General features: G+C 42.6%; 1 protein-coding gene across 1 annotated transcript in view; it reads right to left on the bottom strand.

Annotated features, from left to right (window-relative positions):
• Nucleotides 1–228: 228 nt before the first annotated feature.
• Nucleotides 229–24,728, bottom strand: part of BEGAIN (brain enriched guanylate kinase associated) — a 197,689-nt gene continuing 173,189 nt past the window's right edge. Inside the window, exons 6-8 of the mRNA XM_079949693.1 lie at nucleotides 14,724–14,831; nucleotides 5,443–5,526; nucleotides 229–2,445 (exon numbers count right to left, since the gene is read on the bottom strand). Of these exons, the coding sequence (XP_079805819.1) occupies nucleotides 1,072–2,445; nucleotides 5,443–5,526; nucleotides 14,724–14,831 (1,566 nt within the window). The 3' untranslated portion in view covers nucleotides 229–1,071. The remainder of the gene's footprint in view (nucleotides 2,446–5,442; nucleotides 5,527–14,723; nucleotides 14,832–24,728) is intronic.

The raw sequence follows: 24,728 nt of genomic DNA, 5'->3' as shown, positions 1-24,728 counted from the left end.
TTAACTGCTTATCTTGATCTGAATCTTTGGGCAGAACCAAAGACGGAATGGGGGAGTCCATAGGGATAATGAATCAAACTCCTCCTCCATCGCTAGATGCAGTATTTGCAACTTCACATGACTATAAACATTACATCGGTACCAAATTGACCCTGCTGAACACAATACTCATTAACAGCATTCTCTTAGAACATCTTTTAATGACCAAAAAATAAAAAAATCAAAACATTTCCACTGGTGTCTTTTATTAAGTAATGCAAAATACAGTATTAATTATGACACTCCATGCATTTGAAACAATATAAATGCAAGCCTACAGAAAAATAAGTGACAAAGAAACCCTCAATTAATTTTGAGGTAGTGTACAGGGCAGAAAAGTAGAAACACAATGGGACAGACCAACCAAAATATCTGTATCATTTTGTGCATTTGCCCCCCCCCCCCCAAATTGTTCTTACTCCGAAATACATCTGTATTAAAGAACTTAGTGGGTCATTTTTGTTTCCATTGCATTTTTAAAAATATACTTCTTTATAACATCACCATTCTTGTACATCCTGCACCACACACAACCCAAACTTTTAAAGAACCATATAGAGATTTGATTTGTCCTTGTGATAAGGATTCTCTCTTTCTCTCGCCCCCCCGCCCTCCTCTCTTTTTAAACCCTTCTCCTCCAAGAATTCAGGCACATGTGGCCTCATGCACAAAAAATAAATAAGAAACCTACTTGAAGGGGACAAAAAAGTGTCACTCGAAGCGCTTGAGAGTACTAAGGACAGTCTAATAAATACTGATTTGTTTATAAAAATATCTCAGGATATAAAAGTGGGCAAAGGGTTGGTATCCAAGATGGAAAAGTCATTGTGTGAAAAGTGCCGCGTAATGTTTTTTTTTCCTTTTTAAATAATCAGATTTGGGTTTCCCCCATCCCTTTAAAACAGTACTATTGTGAATATGAATATATATTTTGTAATACTGTTGCTCAGAAGCCTACCGTATGCTAGAAGTATCAAATGTCACCTTTTGTCATTGTGATGTTTGTCTCCTTATTGCAACTTTGGAAGATGTTTAATTGAGGAGGGTTCCGTACAATTGTGCTTTCGTGAGGCTGTCCTTCCGACTCAAGCCTGTACTTCCAGTCCGTTGAAACTGCTGCTGCTTGCTATGGAGGCTCGAATGGCTTCCTTGCTCAATGGAAGACTGGTGGATCTCTGAAGCCTCCATAGAACTCTGGTTGAGGGACTCAGCTGAGCTGTTCGGACTGACGTCAACGTATTCTCTTTTCAACACCGGGCTTCCGTCAATGCTTTTACTACTGCACACCTGGACTGTGATCCTTTCATTCATTTTGTCTCTCGGCTCTTTCGTTTTGTAAGAGGAGGACAGCTTGTCCTGTTTGCAGCTAGTGCTGATGTCAATGTTCAGGCCACTGTCGGTCCTCAGGAAGCAAGAATCCACAAGCCTGCTCTGACAGATGTCGTCTCCCTCTGAGAAGCTATCGCCTTTGTAACTGGCGTAAATGGGACTCGACCGGCTGTCGGCTTTCTTGATGGGGCTTCTGTAGTACTGCTCCGAGAAACTGCAGGGCGAAAGCCTGCCACTGTTCCTGTAAGAATACGCACCGATATCCTCAACACTCAGCTGCCTCCAACGTCCCGGGAGGTCCTCTTCGGACAAGTTGGTGTTCCTGCACTCACTGTGCATCTTCTGCGATGCTAAAGCTTGTTGGGTAGTTATGGCCGAGAAATGATAAGGCTCACTTGCATAAGGCGACATAGTCCTAGTGAAGGTTGGGGAGTTGTTGTCGTCAGCCAGCTCCATGTGCTGGATGGACTTAGACTTTGCAAACCTCGGGCTCCCCTGGTGGTCATAACCTGAAGATGGCTTTCTTTCAAACATCTCATCCCGGCTGCTCAGGTAGATTGCTTGCTGAGAGGCGGTCAGCGTGCTAGCCTGGGCGTTCTCCTTCTCCTCGGACGTCACGCTGAAGCTGGAGTAGGAGCTAGAAGTTGGCAGAGAGGTAACGTATTCTGGGAAAGCTTCGTGGGAGAAGCTGGAATGGAAGCCATCTTCTTCGACGGTGCTGTCCGTGGAATTCTGGGACCTCAGGAACCCAACATCTTTGACTTGCATGTCAACACTCTGCCTCCTCTCCCTGCGTCTTTCATCAGGGCAGTAAAGAGCTGTATCGCTGCAGTAGATGTCGGACTTGTATTGAGGCCTTTGGGCAAGCTTTCCGACAGAGTCCTGGAAGGCGAGATCTCTGTTCGATGAGCTTGACAAGTGCGAAGAAAGGCTGTTGGGGTCAGGCTTTTCCAGGACCTTAGCAATGACGCAAGTCGGTATGTTGTCTGCAAAGGATGTATGACACAGAGGTACTGAGAGGCTGCATCCGTGCTTCTCCAGGTGGATGCTGACGCGTTCCTGAAATTCAGATGGCAGCTGTAATAAACAGGAGGTTGGAGGAGAAAGCTGGGTGAAATGTGGTCAAATCAGGAGCTCACTAAGGCAGCAATAGCCAGCATGGCGCTGTTCAGATGGGGAGTAGAATTCCCATCATCTCTGACCATTGGTCATGCTATCTGGGGCTAATGGGAGTTGTAGTCCACAACATATGGAGGACACCAGGTTGGCGACTACTGTCTTAAGGCATCGTTTGTGACCCAGAAGCCCTAGCTACTGAAGGCCACAAATCTGACTTCTTTTTTTTTAAAGGAAGGATGGAAACAATATAGTTGCATTCATCAGCTAAATATTAATTCAGGCACACAAACATGGTTAATTGCACTGCCTAGTTAAGGATTTTAGCTGCTTACTGAATTATTATCAGTAATTTGCAATATTTTAACATATCTGCCCTCCCTTGCTTCCCCTCTTCTGAACTCATACACTCTGCTGAGCCTTCACTGTTGAACACAGAAATGCACTTGCAAATTCTCAACCTAGAATTGCAAGCTTCTGTTTTCACTTGTTTTTGTTGTGAATGTAAAGCTTATAGCTCTCATGCTTTGGAACAACACCCCAAGGACACAATTGCACTCAATTTTTTATAAGTGTCCGACTCAGCAATGGCCCCGACTACGGTGTGGGGAGGGAGGCAGGGAGGATAAGCACTCACATTGCTTGTGGGTTTATGGCGTTACAGTAGCGGATTTTGTGGCATCCCTGCACAACAAAATGCCGAAAGTAGCTTTCAGGAAAAGGGTTTGTTGCCATGACAAATATTTGCAAGAGAAGAGCTGTCCATGGCAGCAGGCTTTACTTTTTTAAATTGAAGTGTTTTGCAGGAGCAATGCACTGATCTTAATTTGAGTTTTAGGAAAGCACTCATCTTGCCAGGAAGCCACTGCTAGTGTTAAGGCACCAAATTCATTGCAGGGTGTGTGTTAAACTACACACAGGCTTTTCTCTCTCTCTAGTAAAACAGGTGTCGGTACTCACCACGAAGTTGTTACAGTATGTGCCATACTTTTTAACAACAACAAAAAGAGGTGTCATTACTGTGTACTATTGAGTACCCCCTGAAAAAAAAGCACTGACTACACATTAGTTTAACACTAAAGTGTGTGTGTGTTAAATCACAAAATTGTACTGGTTGCCCTTGAGTAGAAAATCTTTCTTTCACAAACAGCCAGTGGGGGGTTCCCGGTCGAGATTCAGATATTGGTACATGTGAGGTGAGAGTTTAACCATTTCCTACCAAATGCAACCCTGAGATGGGGGGGGGCACCTGCTATTTTCATGGAGGGGGGAGTTCTCAATGGGTGCTCTGCTCCCTATGCAAATAATAAATGTGAGGTGCCTGATCCAGTTTCAGACTGCAGCAGGAGACCAAGAGTTGATGCCACCATTAGCACACAGCTGTTGTCAGGATCCTGATCCATAACAGCCCCCCCCCATGCACAATCCTATTCAGTGAAGTATCTATAGGGTAGGACAGGTGCAATGGACCCCACCTTTGAAGGTAGTGGTGGGCTTGTGGCTACAAGACTGCCCTAGCCTTCTGCTGCCTTCTCCTCTTCTTCAGTTCCTTCCTCTGGACCAGAGCTTTCTAAACTTTCCATGTTGGGGACACACTTTTTAGTCATGCATCATTTCGCAACACAGTAACTCAGTTTTCCTAGCAAACAGGAGGTTAAACTAACCCCTTTCCAGTTCCGGGAAGGGGCATGGGGAGCGTTCACACGACACACCTACACACCACAGCTGACACACTCATGTGTTGCGACACACAGTTTGGAAAGCCCTGCTCTGGACCCTGAACTCCTGACTCCTGGACCTGTGGTTGCTATTAAGCCTGTATCACTGCTAGCTTGAATGAAGACCTTACTCTGAAGCAAGTGCTGCTGTGTTCTGGGATGGAAGCCTGACAATAAGTACATTAGAACTGTACATGCTGCATCAGACTTAAGGTCCATGGAATTCAGCACTGTGTCTCTAAACAGCCAACTAAACAACACCAGGAAGTTCACAAGAAAAATCATGATTACTATGGCCATCCTATTCAGGGAGAGAATGTTGGGTGGGGTTGAACTTATTTTCTTTTGGTCCAACAAGCATCACTGGGCTTGTTGGACCCTCTTCAGCCACTCAATAATTCCAATCCCAGGAATTCTCTTCCAATAATAATAATAATAATAATAATAATAATAATAATAATTTATTTGTACCCCGCCCATCTGGCTGGGTCTCCCCAGCCAATGTCACACATTAAAAACTTCTCTGAACAGGGCTGCCTTCAGATGTCTTCTAAATGTCAGGTAGTTGTTTATCTCTTTGACATCTGATGGGAGGGCGTTCCACAGGGCGGGTGCCACTACCGAGAAGGCCCTCTGCCTGGTTCCCTGTAGCTTTGCTTCTTGCAATGAGGGAACCACCAGAAGGCCCTCGGCACTGGACCTCAGTGTCCGGGCAGAACGATGGGGGTGGAGACGCTCCTTCAGGTATACTGGGCCAAGGCCGTTTAGGGCTTTAAAGGTCAACACCAACACTTTGAATTGTGCTCAGAAACGTACTGGGAGCCAATGCAGATCTCTCAGGACTGGTGTTATGTGGTCCCAGCGGCTGCCCCCAGTTACCAGTCTAGTTGCCGCATTCTGGATTAGTTGTAGTTTCCGGGTCACCTTCAAAGGTAGCCCCATGTAGAGCACATTGCAGGAGTCCAAGCGGGAGATAACTAGAGCATGCACCACTCTGGCGAGACAGTCGGCGGGCAGGTAGGGTCTCAGCCTGTGTACCAGATGTATGCAGGACTTTTAATGAGTGGTACACCATATCCCGTGGACTACGGTTCATATGTTACCCTCCACTGATACTGCGGTTGCCTTGCCATTCTTTGCCCCTGCCCGCCCTCTCCCTTCCATTGCTATTGAGGCATAGAAGCAAGTCGCAGCAGCAGCTGCTTGAGTGATTTTCAGAGATGCGTTTAGTTTACATTACCTCGGAAAGCTTATGCGCCCTGTCGTAATTCTTGCTACACTGGAGCAGCTGAGCAGCTAAGTTGCAATCCTTCCTATAGAGCTCCTGTAAAAATAAAAATAAAAATGATATGGAAACAGAGATATAAACATTGAACAGCCTGATTCCTACAGCCGGCAATGAAATGTATGTATCTATAGATGTAATACCCCATGTATTAGGAAATACACTTATGGGCTTATAGTTCAATATAGTGCACATGGAATGGTAGAAAACTATTTTCAGGAACCTTGTGGTCTGAGGATGCATTTGAGTCCAGAGAGCTTCACTGGACTGCTGTCTGTGCTTTCGGGCTTCCCCATTTTAACCTGGCAACTGACAAACACATCCTTCCTTGTCCATGTGGGCGGGAACAAACAAGGATGACATCAAGGGGTTTATTGTCATCATGACCAAGTGCAATGGTTGCCATGGCTATCTAGTAGCCTTGTTTATTTTCGTGATTCGATGCAGTGTTGTAAAACATGCCAGCCGCCCACTATTACCATGCACAGCAATTTCCGTTTCCAAAACGAGAACGGAAAACAAAACACTATGCATTACTTTACTACAACACTACTCAACTTATCTGATAAAAAAAAAACCACACCACACAAAACAAAACAATTTGTTGTCTCCAGAGGCTCCTTTAATGCTTTGTTTGGGGGAAAATGAAAGCCACACTGATTGAAGGTCGTTTGGACACACACAAGTCTGCTATCACAGCAAATAGGGGCAAACTGGGTTCATGACCACTTTCCTTTTCTGTTCTGGACCAGAAGAGGCTGGGGTGCTGTGGCAGTGCTACAGAATCCAGCGGCTTACAAAGATGGCATTGGTTCCCGAACCTCACTAACACTCTGCAGCAAAGCAGGAAGGAAGCTGCTGTTGGGAGGGTGGTTCCATGGCACCATCCCAACATGCTGGTGACTCCGCTTATGGACAGCTTGCTCAAAAATATGAATAGGTGACAATATAGAAACGAGATAGGCTTCCATGGTAACAGGTAGTCTAAGCTCTCAGCATCTATTTAGTTGGCATGGCCACCCAAACCCCTATCTCGGGGGCAGCCAACAAGGTGCCCTCCACATGCTTTGGACTACAACTCCCACGTCAATCCCAGCCAGCCAGCATGGCTAGTGGTCAGGAATGATGCTGTTATCTCTTCTTTAGTCTCCATTGCCCATCTGAATATTTTGTTAAATAAATTCCAGACACTGAATTCCAGATCTTCAGGGGCCCTACTTGGGGGTTGAAAGAATATGTGATGGAGGGAGCAGAAAAAATCAGGGGTGATCAAGCTTTCCATCAATTCTGGTCATGAGGACTGTGTAGAGTGCTGTTGCATGCAAATCTTGCTTGTGGGCTTCCCATGGCCACTGTGAGGACAGACTGATGGAATAAATCGGCCTCTGGGCTGATCCAGTTGAGTTTTTCTTCTTTATTTTGCTTTTCTGTTTTAGACTCCAGTTCCCACCGTCCCTGACCACTGGCCATGCTGATTGGGGCTGATGATACTTTAAGTCCAACAACATGTGGAGGGCACAGGGTTGGGGAATGCTGTGTTAACTTCTTTTTTTTTTTTTATAATAATTTTTATTAGTTTTCCACACAGATAATAAACAGCAATATAACACAATATAACTTCATACTCATCGGTTCATAACCTTTTTTCTTTGACTTCCCCATACCTCCCCATCCCTGCATCCTTGTTTAATAATTCTTTAGCAACCCTTAAGTCCATTGTCTTAATTCCTTTTCGTAAATATTTCTTAAGTTTTTTTTGTTTACTGCTGCAATTCTTTACTTCTTACCCCCTGACATCTTAACATTCCTCAATTTTACAATTATTTTTAAGATATATTTTGAAATTCTTCCAGTCCTCTTCCACTGTCTCTTTCCCCTGGTCCCGGATTCTGCCCGTCATCTCGGCCAGTCCCATAAAATCAATCACCTTTGTTTGCCATTCTTCCAGAGTAGGTAATTCTTGCGTCTTCCAATACTTTGCCAGTAGAATTCTTGCTGCTGTAGTGGCATACATAAAGAAAGTCCTATCCTTTCTTAACACCACTTGGCCCACCATACCCAAAAGGAAAGCCTCTGGTTTCTTAGGAAAAGTCCACTTAAGGACCTTCTTAATTTCATTATAGATCATTTCCCAGAAAGCTTTAACCTTTGGGCAGGTCCACCAAAGGTGGTAGAAAGTGCCTTCAGTCTCATTACATTTCCAACACTTATTATTAGGCAAATGATAAATCTTTGCTAGCTTGACTGGGGTCATGTACCACCGGTAGATCATTTTCATAATATTTTCTTTTAAAGCATTACATGCAGTAAATTTAATACCGGTGGTCCATAATTGTTCCCAGTCAGCAAACATGATATCATGACCTATATCTTGTGCCCATTTGATCATAGCTGATTTCACCGTTTCATCCTGTGTATTCCATTTTAACAGCAAGTTATACATTCTTGATAAATTCTTAGTATTGGGTTCCAACAATTCTGTTTCTAATTTTGACTTCTCTTTCTGAAATCCTATTTTCCTGTCCTGTTTAAACGTCTCATTTATCTGATAGTAATGCAACCAATCTCGAACCTTAGGTTTTAGTTTCTCATAACTCTGAAGTTTCACCCTTTCACCATCGTATTCTATGATCTCATGATATTTTGGCCATTTAGAATCCATATTAAGCTTTTTTACTTCCCTAGCTTCCATTGGTGACACCCACCTAGGGGTTTTACTTTCCAACAAATCTTTGTATCTAATCCAAACGTTGTACAATGCTTTCCTTACAATATGGTTTTTAAAACTTTTATACACCTTTACCTTGTCATACCATAAATATGCATGCCAACCAAAACTATTGTCATACCCTTCCAGATCCAAAATGTCAGTATTCTCAAGAAGTAGCCAGTGTTTCAACCAGCAGAAAGCTGCTGATTCATAATAAAGTCTTAAGTCCGGCAGGGCAAACCCCCCTCTATCCTTTGCATCAGTTAAAATCTTAAATTTAATTCTGGGCTTTTTGCCCTGCCAGACAAATTTTGATATGTCTTTCTGCCACTTCTTGAAACAGTCCATCTTGTCCACAATCTGCAACGTCTGGAATAAAAACAGCATTCTAGGCAATACATTCATCTTAATAGTAGCGATTCGGCCTAACAAGGAAAGTTTCAGCCTTGACCATATTTCCAGATCCTTTTTAACTTCTGACCAACATTTTTCATAATTATCCTTAAATAAGTTCACATTCTTGGATGTTAAGTTTACCCCCAGGTATTTTACCCTTTTTGTAATTTCCAAACCTGTTTCATTCTGAAAACTCTCTCTTTCTTCCATTGTTAAATTTTTTTCCAACACTTTCGTTTTTTGTCTATTCAATTTAAAACCTGCTACTCGACCAAATGTTTCAATTAATTCTAATACTCTTTTAGTACTAGTGTCTGGCTGTTGCAAAGTCAATACTAGGTCATCTGCAAATGCTCTTAATTTATAATGTCTAACTCCGACCTGGACTCCTTTAACCAACTGGTCCTTTCTAATCATGTTTAACAAAACCTCCAGGACCGATATAAAAAGCAAAGGGGATATTGGGCAGCCCTGTCGTGTACCTTTTTCTATAGGTATTTCTTCTGTTACCACGTTGTTTACAATTAATTTAGCCTTTTGTTGAGAGTATATTGCACCTATACCGTTTTCAAAACCTTGTCCTACCCCCATCCCTTGGAGATTCTTTTTCATAAAAGTCCAACAAATGTTGTCAAAGGCTTTCTCCGCGTCCACAAAAATCAAAACTGCTTTCCTATTAATGTCAACGTCCAGCAGCTCCAAAATGTCTATAATGTTCCTCACATTGTCTGACATATGTCTATCTGGGAGAAAGCCTGTTTGGTCCTTATGAATCTCTTCTGCCAACACTCTTTTCAATCTTTTTGCCAAAATGTCTGCAAAAATTTTGTAATCCACATTGAGTAAAGATATAGGGCGGTAGTTTTTAACCTGGTTCTTCTCAGTCTCTGTTTTCGGTATAAGTGAGATGAAAGCCTCTTTCCACGATTCAGGTGCCTTTTTCCCCTTCAAAATTTCATTGCAAACTTCCTTCAATGGTTGTATCAGCCATTCTTTCAGCATTTTGTAGTATTTGGCCGTCAGGCCATCTGGTCCTGGTGATTTTCCCAATTTCATATTTTGAATGGCACCCTCTATTTCTTGTTCTGTTATTTCCTCGTTTAAGGTCCTTTTACTTTGTTCTGAGATTTTTGGTAAACCGTATTTTCTAATGAATTCTTCTATTTCTTGCTCGTTAGTTGGCCCTTGTGCATACAATTTCTTAAAAAAGCTTTGAAAACAATTATTGATCTCGTTGGGTTTGTGGATAATCTTTCCATCCATTTCTAAACTTGTTACCGTATTCATTTTCTGCCTTTTTTTCAATTGCCATGACAGAAGTTTCCCACATTTATCCGCTGATTCAAAAGTTTTTTGTCTCATTTGCTTTATCTTCCATTCTATTTGTTGGTTCATGAGTTCCATATATTGCATCTGATGAAACTTTATTTCTCTCAAAATCTCATGAGACTTTGGTTTGGACCTCAACTTCTTCTCTCCTTCTTTTATTTTTTCTAAAATTTTTTCCTTCTTTTCATTTTGTTGCTTCCTCTTAATAGAATTTTGTTGAATTAGGAAACCTCGCATCACGGCTTTGCTTGCGTCCCAAATTATTCTTTTTTCCACATCTGTTTTCCTGTTGATCTCAAAGTAATCTTTTAATGTTTTAAGGGCCTTCTTATGGATCTCTTCGTCCTTGAATAGGGTGTCATTCATTCTCCATCTAAAGGAACCAGTTGTTGTTAGTTTCATCTCCATCTTGACCGCATTATGGTCGGAGCACGTTTTTGGGCAGATTTCTACTTTTTTTGTTCTTGACGCCAGACTACTAGAAATCCAAATTTGGTCTATTCTTGTCCATGTCATTTTTGCTTCTGAGAAGAAAGTTCCCTCTCTCTCTAAAGGATTCTTTGTTCTCCAAATGTCAATCAAGTCCATTGTTTCAGTCATTTCAAAAAAGATCCTTGGTAGTCTCCCTTCTTTCGAAATCACTTGTCTCTGTGCTTTGTCCATGTTTGTTGAGACAACTCCATTCATATCTCCCATCATTAGGATTTTATAATCTAAAAAGTCAACTAATGTCTCATGCAACTTCCTAAAAAATTCAGCCTTCCCTTCATTTGGGGCATAAACTCCCACAATTAATATCTTTTCTCCTTGAATTTGTATTTCAATTGCCAGGTATCTTCCTTGTTCATCTTTAAGTATTAATTTTGGAGCCAACTTTTCCTTTGCATAGATCACCACACCTCTTTTCTTTACTTTGTCTGATGAGATGAATTCTTGACCGAGTCTCTTATTTATTAATAATTTCCTGTGTATCCTGGCAATATGGGTTTCTTGCAAACATATTATGTCTAATTGTTCTTTCTTCAAAATGTGAAAAACCTGTCTTCTTTTCCGAGGAAGGTTCAAACCATTACAGTTCCAACTAAGGAGTTGCAGAGACATTTTGTATTTAGGTAGCTGTTCCTCCAACTGCTCCAAGCTTCTGCTCTTCCTCCGATGGTGGTAGTGAAAGTCCAAATGACAAATTTGCTATATCGGGTGGTTCCCTCTCCTCCACGGTTCCTTTCTGCAGATCCTCCAGATACTTCTCTAGAAATAGTTCTTTGTCCTGAATTGTTTTTATTTTAATCTTCCTTCCATTGAAGTTAAAGGACAATCCTTGTGGAAACTCCCATCTGAATGGTATAGTGTTTTTCTTCAGCAGGTCTACTAAACTCTTGTAATATGTTCTCACCTCTAAAATGTATTTAGGAATGTCCTTAAAAATCTGTATCTGACAATTTTGGATCACCAATGCCTTTTGATAATGCAAATTCAATATTCTATCTCTTTCTTCTTTTGATCTCAATGTAATTAGGCAGTCCCTTGGTTTTTTGTCCTGCCTTCTACCCAGTCGAAAGGCTGATATTATCTCAAGTTCCTCATCTTCCTCCCATTCCTCCTGCCAAAAAGTTATGATATTCTCTGTGAGAAATTTCACAAGGTTGTCCCCTTCCCCTTCAGGCACCAATCTAAATTTTAAATTCTTCTCTTTACGTTGAAGTTCCAGTAAGGAGAGGGCTGCATCATGCTCATTCACTTTTTTAATAATAGGCCCAAATTTTTCCCTTGTCTCTTCAGCCGTTATTTTTGCACTTTCTGCAATCTTTCGTGTTTCTGAACTTTCCTGAATTAATCTATTTATAGAATCTGTGTTCGATGCAACACTAGCCGTATTCACATCCAACCTTGTTGTCAACTCTGTTAATTTTTTAGAATTCTCTGTCGAAAGTTTTGTCAATGCTTCCAGGGATTGATTTATTTTAAGTAGAGCCTGAGTCATAGGATCCATAGAAGCTGGTGTTTTTTCCTGCACAGCTGCAGTTCCTGATATAGAGGCCCTTTTCTTGTGAGATTGTTTTGCTTTCTGCCTTGTTACTATCTCTTCTGTAGGGGCACTCATATCCTCAAGGTCGTTTTCACAGAGTTGATTCCCAAGTGGAAAATCCCACTGTTACTTTTTCAAGTGCAACAGTTTCAGATAGAGCCCTCTAGAGGGAGCATTCAATTGTATCCAAATGGCAGAGATAGAAGAAAACAAAGAAGCAAGGAAGTATAACAATAGCCAAAAGTTTCCAATGTCCAAATTGTAATGTCTCTATTTTTCTATGTGGCCAAAATGCAGCAAAGTACATCTAAGGTCCGATAACTTTTTTGCAAACAAGTCCCCACTTCTCAAAGTTTGACAGTCCACGTCCCGGTGTCTTGTTTGGGCAGCCCGACCCCAGGGGATTTGGCAATGGAAGGTCTTAATTTTCCATTAATTTTCCAGCAGATTAACAACGTTCCAATCCCTTCCCCCCTTCTCCTGCCAATCTGGGGGGAGGTTTTAAGTCCGATGTCAGTTTGACAGCTTAAAAAAATTAGAAAGGTTCCCTTTAAGTGCAGCTTGATTTTCGTTGCTTTATTCCTTCTGCAGTTCCGGGGAGGCAGACTTCCTTAATTTTTGCCTTTCCCGTTTTCAGCCAATTTTTTTTTTTTTTTAAAGTCCCGTTACTTTTCCAATCTTACTCACGGGTGTTGTGGTCAAATTCCAATTGCAGGAAGGAATCGGCGCTCTCCGCTCATGGCGACGCGGCTTCACTCCGCTAGCTGGGTGACGACTCTCAGCACCGCGCTTACCCCGATGCCGCTCAGAAGCCTTTAAAAAGGCTCCCTCACAGTACCGGGGGGCGCAAAGGGTGCCCACCGAATCTCCTTTGTTCACAGGCTCCGCGCCTGTGATTTTAGGGGTCCCCCGCTTGCCGTAGCGGGTAAGACCCGAACTAACGGAGCAGTCCTGCCTCGGAGCTCGAGGCTCGGACCGCCATTAAGCGCTGGCGCCGACCGGAAGTCTGAATGCTGTGTTAACTTCAGGAAGTTCATGGCAGGAAAGTTTCCTATCTCATCCTGTCCCAGGTAGTGGTGATGGTGGTGCGGTGAAAGAGGGAAGAAAAAATGGGTGACTTTTCTTCCATTTTGTTCCTTAATTTAACTTACTTTTAGGACCCAAAGAAAATACAGGAGAAGCCTCAAGGACTGAACATGTTCCACGTGCCCCTCAAAGGGCAGACTGATGCTGTTTACTTCAACCAGTATAGCTGCTGGCAATCTTTCTTGAGTAACAATGAGAACAATGATTTTGAATCGAATGAGCACATGCTTTCTGGCCTGAAGAACTGCTCTTCTATCACTTCCATCTTTCAGCTTGATTCAAACATGCAATTAGCATTGTGATTGAAAATTCAGCTTGGGGACAATGGAGAGACTACCCCTCCCCCCGCTTGTTACTAAAAATCTACTCCTTACATGGTATCCAACATAGCCAGGAGTGTTTTGTTTCAGTGAGGCTAACTGTGCTAATCACTGCCAGTTTGCATAAATTCAATTGCCATCCCTGTGTAGCCCGGGTATGTATGGGTGAGGCAGGCAGCTAGCAATGGTGTAACCCAGGGGTGCCAATTTGAATAAAATATTGGGTGAGGGGCAGGTAAGTCCTGCCCTACATAATCAATCACAAGATGCGGTGTACACACACCAGTTGCATGGCAATGGCCCCCTCAAATATTTTATTGGGGCCCCCGAAGGGACTTCGACCCCTAGGAGTTGGCTCCTATGGTGAGACCACTATGCTTTGACTGGAAAATGCAGCTGGGGGTCTTCTAGGTGTCTCCACTGTGTGGTCAGTGATAGGACCACGAAAAAATATTGTACGGGGAGGGAACAAACCCAGAAGAGATCAGATGCATTTCTGGGGTGGGTAAGACTTGTTCCACATGTTATATTTCCAAAAGAGAAATAACAGTACAGTACATTGATTGGGGGGGGGGGAGATGTTTAGATCCCATAGTAAAGATTTCCCCTGAAGCAAGTCCTCTTGATCCATCCTTAGGATTGCAGCTCAGCACTGTCTTATTTCAATTCCCAATTTATGGCTCAGTTTTTTTATTTGCTTATGCAAAGTGACCACAAGGATCTGACAAAAGAGGTAGAGGATAGAGAGAGGTGTGTTATATGTTGGGGAGGGCCACCTCCTTCCTCTGGTGCCACCTATGTGTCTGGGATTTTCTCATGGATAAAAGATTTTTGGCAGCAACCGACTGGGGGTTGGGTGGGTGATTGAGAAGTAACACTTAAATTAGTCCTGGATTAGTTCTGGCGATTTTCACCGCCGCATCACACACACAACAAATAGGACAGGGAAAGGGGTCTTGCGGACCTCCCTATGGTGCTGTATTCCAGCTCCCAGAAGCCTTAGCTAGCATGGCCAACGATTAGGGATTTAATTAATTTATTTATGAATCGCTTCCTGAGAAGCGATTTTCAAAGCAATTTTCATGATAGACGATAAGGGCAATAAAAGCTTTGACAATGAAGCATATGTAAAATTATTTCATATATATATATATAAATGAGATGATGATGGAGTTTGGAGTCCAACAACATCTGGAGAGCCACATGTTATCCACCCCTGAACTAATAGAGAAAACTTCTTGAAGCAGCCACACTGATACAGGTAAGTGGGATAGTTGAATCTGAGTAGTTAATCCAGCAACCCACAATCTTAGATAACATATATTTCCATATGTGATCATGACAAATAGCCACTATTCAAAGTACTTACATTATCTTCTGACAATTTATCAATTGTCACCTTGGCTTCTATCAGATGGTTATTGAGGGCTATTATTTCGTGGCTTAAAGCTCTTTTTTCTTCTTCGTAATGTTGACCCTGCGTACAAAGACAATTCAATCAACGTTTTTCCCCTCACAGCACGAGCTGTCAAATGCTGTTTCCCCAAGCTAAAGAGCAATTGTATGAAATGCCATTTCCACCCCCTTCCGAATATTTTTCCCCCCTCTGCTGTGTCCTCTTCCTTACTAAGCAGCATATGACGGAGAACTGAAAGCACACTCATTTTGCTTTTTAAAATAATGGAACCTTGACATGGGCCATTTTCACACATCGGTTCACTCTGATTCCAAAGTTGGACATGTGCAATTCATAGGTAGAACCTTCATTGACAAGAAAGTATACAGGCGACACTCAGCTTATGCCAGGTTGCCTTTCTGGGGATAGCGCATAAAGCCAAAATTGTGTATTGTCAAAACACATTGGGTTGAATGGCGGGTGGAGTTGCCAAAATCTTTCCCCTCGGATGCCTGTCCCCTTTCTATTTTTTTGGAAAATCTTTTTTGCCAAGTGTGTAAAGCTAAATGTGCACAAGTTAAATGCATGTACGTTGCAACTGTACCTAATTTTTCTCCCATTCATGGCAGACACATTACAAGCCATTATTTCAGCCTCTGATCCAAAGTTCAGTTTTATGTTCCTACAGGAAACTTATGTACTCCGTGGAAGTTCCTAAACCACCAGAGTAAAATGCGAGTTGACCTGCACAGCTGAATTAAAAATATCCCAAGGTTCTCAGTCTATGAAACAGGTGGAAGCTGAGCCACATGACTGCTGAATCACATGAGACAGCCCTTGATTGGACTGTACCATTTCAGGCTGCAGGTAAGGGAACTGCGTGTTTGGGTGTTCGTATGGTCTAACCCGCAAAGGGTTCCAGACAAGCCTTCTCCTAACACCCTAATTTTCTATGTCTAGAATTAGATGATAATGATGATGATGATGATAATTTATTATTCATACCCTGCCCATCTGGCTGGGCTTCCCCAGCCACTCTAGGCGGCTTCCAACAAAATATTAAGATGCAGTAGTCTGTTAAACATTAAAAGCTTCCCTAAAGAGGGCTGCTTTCAGATGTCTTCTAAAAGTCTGGTAGTTATTCTACCAGAATAGGAAAGGCATTGGTAGAGGCAATAGATGGACTTCCAGCATTAGCCTGACCCAGTCAGCCACTGGCACTGTAAAAAGAGACTGAATTTGCTAAGCTGAAATTTTGATAGTATAGAATAGTTAACAAACTGGTAATTTAGTAAATAACACCTGGCTTGGTGACCACCTCTTATCAGTACATGCCATTGGGATGATCCTCAGGATGAAGAATATTCAAGCCCATTGCTTAAAGTTCCCTTTCGAATCAGTTGTTTCCCAGTCAAATAATCCATTTACACACTTTTTTTTTAAGTGTGCAAGAGTTATTGTGAAAATAGGCTGGACTGGTTCTCTAGAGTCAGCCATTTGCTAAGTCTGGAAGCCTGCAAAGACCAAATTAGGTTATCCATTCCGCACATTTGCTTTCAATATGGATGGCTTGTTTGCTGAAACGTGCTAATTCTGCAAAGCAGGGTATTCATCTGAAGTGTCTTGGGATCTGAAATATCTATTCTGTCTGCTGACACACACATCTATATGCTCCATAATTCTCCAGAGGACATTTTCAGATTTGGGGGTGGAAGAGAAAGAAATAGAAATTGAGGGAAGAGGCACATGCAAAATTCAGCAAGGTTATAGTACGAATACGAAAAAAGAAGAAGGGTGTATATTTAAGGCCATTTGCTGTGACTTTCTTTTGCATATATTACAATGTCTATATTAGCATTAGAAGCAAATGCTCCACCCTTTCTTTTACCACCCTATTCTCTTTATTGTTATCTTCATTACTCAAAGATGCACCAAGGAAACCATTCGTAATGTAAAGCAAAAGAAATATAAGGAACTATACATTAAAAAGATAAACACAGTAATGGAAACACAATTCACAATCTGTTAAAACAAAAACTGGCTTGCAATGTTCGCAGCACACCCAATGATCCATGTGGATTTCTGTTCTCTCGTACTGTACTGCACCAGTAGCCAATTTTTCCAAGCGTCCCACCTGCTTTCTTTAAAGGAAAAGGAACTGATGCTAGTGCAAGTCTAGATAGTACAATTACTCTTCAGCATAGAAGACCATTGAGGACAGGGGCTGAGGTCTCCATTCTGCACTGCGTTTCACATTATGGAGGGGTTTTTTAAAAAGGAAGAAGAAGAAGCCTAAATCCTCTAGGTGAGGAAACACTTTTGTTATCTCACTAAAGAAGAATCCCCAATTGGAAGGCACACCATAATTGAAAGCCTGCTTCCCCAAGGCCGCACTGTAGGCAGAGCATTTAATTATGTAGGGCAATTTTAACCTATCTGTCTATGCCGTCCAAACTCAGAAAAAGACTTTCTCATTTCCATCTGCAGGAGAGCGTCATTTTTGCAGTTGTTTCTTTCCTAACTTCCTTTCCCATTTTTTAACCTCCCTCCCCCCTCCCTCAACTCTCCACATGTACTTATATTCCTACAGGCAACAACTCTGGTCTCCTCAGGGAAACGTTCCTTAAACTTTGCGATCTCTGCGGAATTTGTAGTAATATTTACTCTTGATTAAGTATATCGGCAGTTTTATCTGAAATTCACCGGTGTCCTGTCTCCCTAGCATCCATCTGAGATAAGCATGGCTGAAGATGTGCTTTTATGTAATTGATTTACAGTGGTGCCTCGCAAGACGAAAAGAATCCGTTCCGCGAGTCTCTTCGTCTAGCGGTTTTTTCGTCTTGCGAAGCAAGCCCATTAGCGGCGTAGCAGATTAGCGCTATTAGCGGTTTAGTGGCTTTTAGCGGCTTTTAGCGGCTTAGCGGCTTAGCGGATAAGCGGCTTAGCGGCTTAGAAAAAGGGGGGGAGGGGGAAAAACCCACAGGAACTCGCAAGACATTTTCATCTTGCGAAGCAAGCCCATAGGAAATTTGTTTTGCGAAGCACCTCCAAAACGGAAAACTCTTTCGTCTAGCGAGTTTTCCGTCTTGCGAGGCGTTCGTCTTGCGGGGCACCACTGTATTCCATTCTTGTTGTGCCTTTCCTCCCTCTCCAAGGAGACCAAGAGAAGCCATGAATATACTGTGGGTGATATTCATAGAATCATCTAATTGTAGAGTTGGAAGGGACCCCAAGGGTCATCTAGTCCAACCCCTGCAATGCAGGAACCTCAGCTAAAGCATCCATGACAAATGGCCATCCAACCTCTGCTTAATAACCTCCAAGGAAGTGTTGGGATGTTCCGTTCCACCTTAAGGAACATGCATGATTGTTGTGTGTCACATGCCTGTTTACACTCCAGCACAGCTTGCTGGGAACTTCTGTTTGTTCCTTGCTTTCGACACGAAGGAGATCAGACATGTTTACTTTTGTCCTGATGTATGCTGAATAAACTGCTTGTAAATATGCTCACACAGCCTCTCCTGCCACTTCTGTTGCGTACTGTTTACTCTGCTGAGTAGCGTGCCCTAGCTTCTGAAGCTCGGGTCGCAGATTCATGCTGCACCAAGGACTGGAGTTCGCCCGGCACACCAGCCCGTGGGCTGGAGCCAGCTGGGGGCCTGCCAATTGCCCCCGTTTTGATTGCATGCCAATGGGAAGGAGAGCCCACCACCTCCCGAGGGAGTCCGTTTGACTGTTAAACTGCTCTTGCCTCCATAAAGGTTTTTCCTGGTGTTTAGTCAGAATCTCCTTTCTTGTAACTTAAAGCCAGTGGTTCAAGTTCTACCCTCTGGAGCAGGAGAAAACAAGCTTGCTCCATCTTCCATGTGACAGCCCTTGAGATATTTGAAGATGGCGATCATATCTCCTCTCAGTCTCCTCTTATTCAATGCCATTCTACTCGGAACAGGTCTGCTGAAGTTACTGGACATGACTGAATTAGGTTCATTTATTTCAGTGGGCCTACTCTGACTAGTGTTTAGTTGAATATACAACCCTCTGGTTAGAAGCCCTGCTTTTGGTGGACATTTGGAGTTGAGGCACTTATTATTATTATTACATATCTATCCTAACATTAGGGACGTGGGTGGCGCTGAGGGTTTAACCACAGAGCCTAGGACTTGCCGATCAAAAGGTCGGTGGTTCGAACCCCCGCGACGGGGTGAGCTCCCGTTGCTCAGTCCCTGCTCCTGCCCACCTAGCAGTTCAAAAGCACGTCAAAGTGCAAGTAGATAAATAGGTACCGCTCTGGCGGGAAGGTAAACGGCGTTTCCGTGCGTTGCTCTGGTTCGCCAGAAGCGGCTTAGTCATGCTGGCCACATGACCCGGAAGCTGTACGCCGGCTCCCTTGGCCAATAAAGTGAGATGAGTGTCGCAACCCCAGAGTCGGCCACGACTGGACCTAACGGTCAGGGGTCCCTTTACCTTACCTTTACCTTTCCTAGCATTCTTTCATGGGGATTAACTCCCATTTTATCTTCACAACAACCTAACTTCTGTATTTAACTTACCCAACAGGGTTGCTGAGAGGATAAAATGCTGGAGGGAGAACTATGTTTGCCACCTTGAGCATCCTTGGAGTAAAGTTTGGGCATGAATGTGATAAATAAATAAAACCATTGCCCTTTAGCAAACTACCGAGTTTGCCAAAAATCGATCGCCTCTTCAGTCTTCACTTGCGACAGTAACATTTTCATTGCCGCATGCTGACTAGTCCTATTCTTTCCTTGAAGAAGCTTTCTTGCTTTGAGAAGTTCAGGGCCCCACTCCCTCCAATATTTACTATTAAAATGAAACATGAAATATTAGGTGTGATAAGCAAACCAGAGTATGCACCAGTCTTCTCCCAAACGTCTTGCTTTGTATCAATATGACACAGCCCTTCCATCATCACTTTCTGTATCACTGATAACTGACAGCGTGGGGAATTATTTGTACTGTGGGCCCTGAACAAATATCAAGGTTAATTATCCACGTGTGTGGAACACGGGGCTATGATATAAAGGAGATTATTAAAATCGGAAAGTGGCAAACTGCTCACACTAAGCAGCTCCTGGGCGATTTCAAAGCACGTCAGAGAGTGATTTCTGCTTCCTTCCCACCTACCCGCCCACAGATTGAATTAGCTTTGTCCTGATCAACAGAAGGGGGACAATTATGGCCATGACAGGTCATGTTGCTCCAAACAAATTCATAGTATATGGATCATAAAACCCGTGATGTTAGTTCGGCTTGATATCTTCCACACACACAAAAAAAGGCCTTGTTTCCAGCAGAACAGTTTCAAGGGGAGAAGGCAAAAGCATAGGAGTGTAATTGGCAGGTTATTAGCTCTGAGCAGACTGGCTCAGAATTCACCCCGCCTATAAAGAAGCCGTCTCAGAGTGGGCAAACAGTGGTTTCTAATGCTCCCCTGGATGTTAATTTTCGAGAGGTTATAAGATCCGGAAGCCACATGCATGCAACAGATATAAAGTGGGAATGTGTATGGTAATGAGAGCTGAGGAACTGACCAAGATAAGAAGAAGAAGAAATTGGTTTTAGTGGCTTGTTCTTGGAACATAGGGGTAACTTGGACTTGGGGGAGAAATTCAGTCTGGCCCATGTATAAAAACACATCTGCCTAATCTGTGCTTCCTGAAACAATACATGAACTGATACACAGCTAGACTTAGAAATCTGCACTTTTCTGAATTTTGTAAATTCAATATTTTTTTTTAGTTGTTGCATCTATAATCCACATTTTTTTCTCTAAGGTGGCATACATGACTCTCCCCCTCGTTATTTAATCCCCTGCTGACTGGGGATTTGAACCCTGCACTCCCAGGTCTTGGTCCAACACTCTAACCAGTACGCCACATTGGCTCAAATTTAGTTCTCTGCAATGTAGCTCTCCAACCAAAAATGTGCATGACAGTCCTTATGTGACAGGAAAGTATGTGTGGAAATGCCTTTACTGGTTTGAATGCAAACCCTCCAATTATATGCAATCCCTGAAACAATAGGCAAACTGTAACACAGCTATTCTAAGAAATTCACACTTCTCTGAATTTTTGTAATTTAGTTCTCCAACCAAAAATATGCAGAAAAATCCACATAGCTGGAGAAGGTGTGTGTGAAAGTGCCTGCAGTGGTGAAAGTAGATTAAAAAAATGCATTATATTATAAATAATGTGCATAGTAGGCAAAATGGGATTTTAAATGTACACTTTAGTGTGCTGACAAATTTTTACAATGACTTTTGTTTTATTTTAAGCAAACTGATGTGGAAATATGGCAAACTAGGGTTGCCATAGTTCAAAAAGTGAAAAGCGGGACACAAAAGTTATTGAGCTATTTTTCAGGGAATTCGTCAAAAAAAATCAATGCTTCCTATGTGGGCTGCCATACACCCAGACACCATTTTTGGCGGACAAATCCTAGCATGTATCTGGGATGTATGGCTACCCTAGGCAAACTGAACTTGTTGTTGTTTAGTCGTTTAGTCATGTCTGACTCTTCGTGACCCCATGGACCAGAGCACGCCAGGCCCTCCTGTCTTCCACTGCCTCCCGCAGTTTGGTCAGACTCATATTTGTAGCTTCGAGAACACTATCCAACCATCTCGTCCTCTGTCGTCCCCTTCTCCTTGTGCCCTCCATCTTTCCCAACATCAGGGTCTTTTCCAGGGAGTCTTCTCTTCTCATGAGGTGGCCAAAGTATTGGAGCCTCAGCTTCAGGATCTGTCCTTCCAGTGAGCACTCAGGGCTGATTTCCTTCAGAATGGATAGGTTTGATCTTCTTGCAGTCCATGGGACTCTCAAGAGTCTCCTCCAGCACCATAATTCAAAAGCATCAATTCTTCGGCGATCAGCCTTCTTTATGGTCCAGCTCTCACTTCCGTACATCACTACTGGGAAAACCATAGCTTTAACTATACAGACCTTTGTCAGCAAGGTGATGTCTCTGCTTTCACTGAACTTAAACTGAACTTAAGATGGGAAAAATAAGAACCAAGAGAAATGAAACATGAGAGACTTACTCATTCCTGTTCAGAGCCCTCATATGAGGATGACCACTAGCACCACACTACACAGCTACTTTCCACGAGGAAAGGCCATAGCATAAGGACCCAGGTTCAATTCCTGGCATATCGAGGTTGGAAGAGCCTCCTCAACCTAGAGAGCCACTGCCAGACAATACTGAGCTAGACAGACCAATGGTCTGACTCAGGAGAAGGCAGCTTCCTCTGCTGTTATGATATACATGAATCAAAGAATTGCAGAGCTCTGATTGCATTCCCATCTATTTTGGATGCATTACAACATGGAGAGTATTTGGTAGTTTGATAGGATGGATTGCAAAATGCCCCTAACAGTGGTAGATTGGCAGGCTAAACAGAGAGTTTGAACCTTGTGGAATAAAGATTTTGTTCCATTTGCTCATGCTGTTTAGAGACATCCTCATAAATATTTGCATAGCTTCCGTAAAATAATTGAAGATTGCTGAACAAATCCTAATCATGTTAATTTCTGTTAGCAAACACAGCAAAGCAACAAAAGCAATGTTTTCACTTTGTAGCTCTGATCTGGAATTGCTAATGTTTAGGTGTCTGTTAAGGTGCTAGAACAAGCTAAGATTTATGACACAGAATTATAAACCCAGTCACTCCACTCATATTTCCGTTTTCATCCTCTCACCTCACCCACAAAGCTTACAGGTGGTCTTCGGAACACAATTCTCTCTCTCTCTCTCTCTCTCTCTCTCTCTCTCTCTCTCTCACACACACACACACACACAGCTGCTGCCATACTGTCTGTAATATGGGGAAAATAACAATGACCTACCTTTCCATTTTTTTTTGCAAGGGTTGCAGAGAAAATGCATGGGAAGCTCTTAAATTGAACACCTACTATATAGCAAACCACATAGCCTCCTCTTTGGCAATCAGTATTGTACAATATCAGCAATTCAATGATGTCACTCCCAAGAACATCCTGATTTTGTCTCTGGCAAAATTGGATTTTGAGACTACTAAGTACAGTAAAAGCATTCTCTCTAAGCCAAAATCCCAGAGACATCTAAAACCATTCAGAGCTTTTGCTATTACGGTTAGCTCAACACCAGTTATAACTGGGAATCCTATGGAACTCAGACAGAATCTGCTTATTATAGCTGTACACTTAGAGACTCATGCCTACAGGTTTGGCTAAGAAAGGTAATATAATACAAGGCACTAACTTCTCTCTATTTTTTATATGCATTCCTTTAAAAGGCACATCCCACATGACAGTTGAACCCTGTGTAATTTGTATTTCTCCTTTGCCTAAACTTATGATTACCCATGGAGTTTTATATGCCTGTTGTCTTTGTCCATGGAGTTTTCTTGGCAGGGATACTGGAGTGGCTTGCAGGCTCCTGCTCTAGGTGGATCACGTTTATTCAAAACTCTCCACTATGACCTGTCCATCTTGGGTGGCCCTCAGCTTCTCTGAGTTGTTCAAGCCCCTTCTCCATGACAAGGCAGAGATCCATGAAGAAGATGGACCATAAAGAAGGCTGATCGCCGAAGAATTGATGCATTTGAATTATGGTGCTGGAGGAGACTCTTGAGAGTCCCATGGACTGCAAGAAGATCAAACCTATCCATTCTGAAGGAAATCAGCCCTGAGTGCTCACTGGAAGGACAGATCCTGAAGCTGAGGCTCCAATACTTTGGCCACCTCATGAGAAGAGAAGACTCCTTGGAAAAGACCCTGATGTTGGGAAAGATTGAGGGCAGAAGGAGAAGGGGACAACAGAAGACGAGATGGTTGGACAGTGTTCTCAAAACTACCAACATGAATTTGACGAAACTGCGGCAGGCAGTGGAAGACAGGAGTGCTTGGTGTGCTCTGGTCCATGGAGTCACGAAGAGTTGGACACGACTAAAAGACTAAACAACAACAACATGATTACCCAAGTGATTTAAGCATCCTCCAGGCTGTTTGGATAAATGGGGTCGTGGTGTTCTGGCCTTTTCTTTTTATGCTAATGGAAAGATACCATGAAAGACATTCTGAAGCTTGCAAATTGCTTCCACTGAAGCACTTAAGTGAGGAAGACTCATAACCTTCACAAGTCAGCTTCTTGCTTGGAAGAAGACAGGAACCCTGGCACAGTCTCTGAAACCTGAAGAGCTGTGAAAGTTAAAGGTGCACTAAAAACAAACACACAGTTTTGAAGGCCCATTCATCTCCTGCAATCACCTGGGTAGGGATGAATGAATCTCGCATTTCCCCAGTTTTGAGTTCTGTTTGCCACATTTCCTTAATCAGCTTGCAATTTATTTTTTTAAGTCCTCAAGAAAATTTGTCAGCATTCCACAGTTTATTTCTCCTAATATACACATTTATGTATGGAATTTTGCCGAATATAAACATTTGGGCAAGCTATTTCCCCTAATATAATTAATCTTTGCTTGTCATTTTCAAAAAAAAATATGTATTATATTTTAAAGCATGCTTCCCCCTATTACAAACATTTTGGGTTGGAAAACTTCCTGGAATGGAGAGAGAAAACATGTAGAGTTTGGCAGTAGCTAAACTAAATAAGTGAACTATCCATGCCATCCAAAATTACCCTCAATATTCAATTCGGAGCAAAAATGTTTGCATGATAGCTCAGTTGGCAGAGTATGAGACTTATAATCTGAGGGTCGTGGGTTTGAGCTCTGTGTTGGGCAAAGGATTCCTGCGTTGCAGGGGGCTGCACTAGATCAGTGGTGTCCAAACTTGCTTCAAAGAGGGCCAGATTTGATGAAGTGAAGGGCCGTGAGGGACAACCAAAGGGCCAACCAAGGTTGTTGACCTTTTTTTTAAGCATTGGAGTTGTTGAGCTTTTTTTAAGATTGAAGTTGTTGAGGTTTTTTTTTAGGATTTTACCCGATGAAATAAACTGCCACAGCGGCCAGATTAAACC

This window comes from Podarcis cretensis (assembly GCF_951804945.1).
Source record: "Podarcis cretensis genome assembly, chromosome: 1".
NCBI lineage: Eukaryota > Metazoa > Chordata > Lepidosauria > Squamata > Lacertidae > Podarcis > Podarcis cretensis.
The sequence above is the reverse complement of the archived record's forward strand: the minus strand, read 5'-3'. Positions and strand labels throughout refer to the sequence as shown.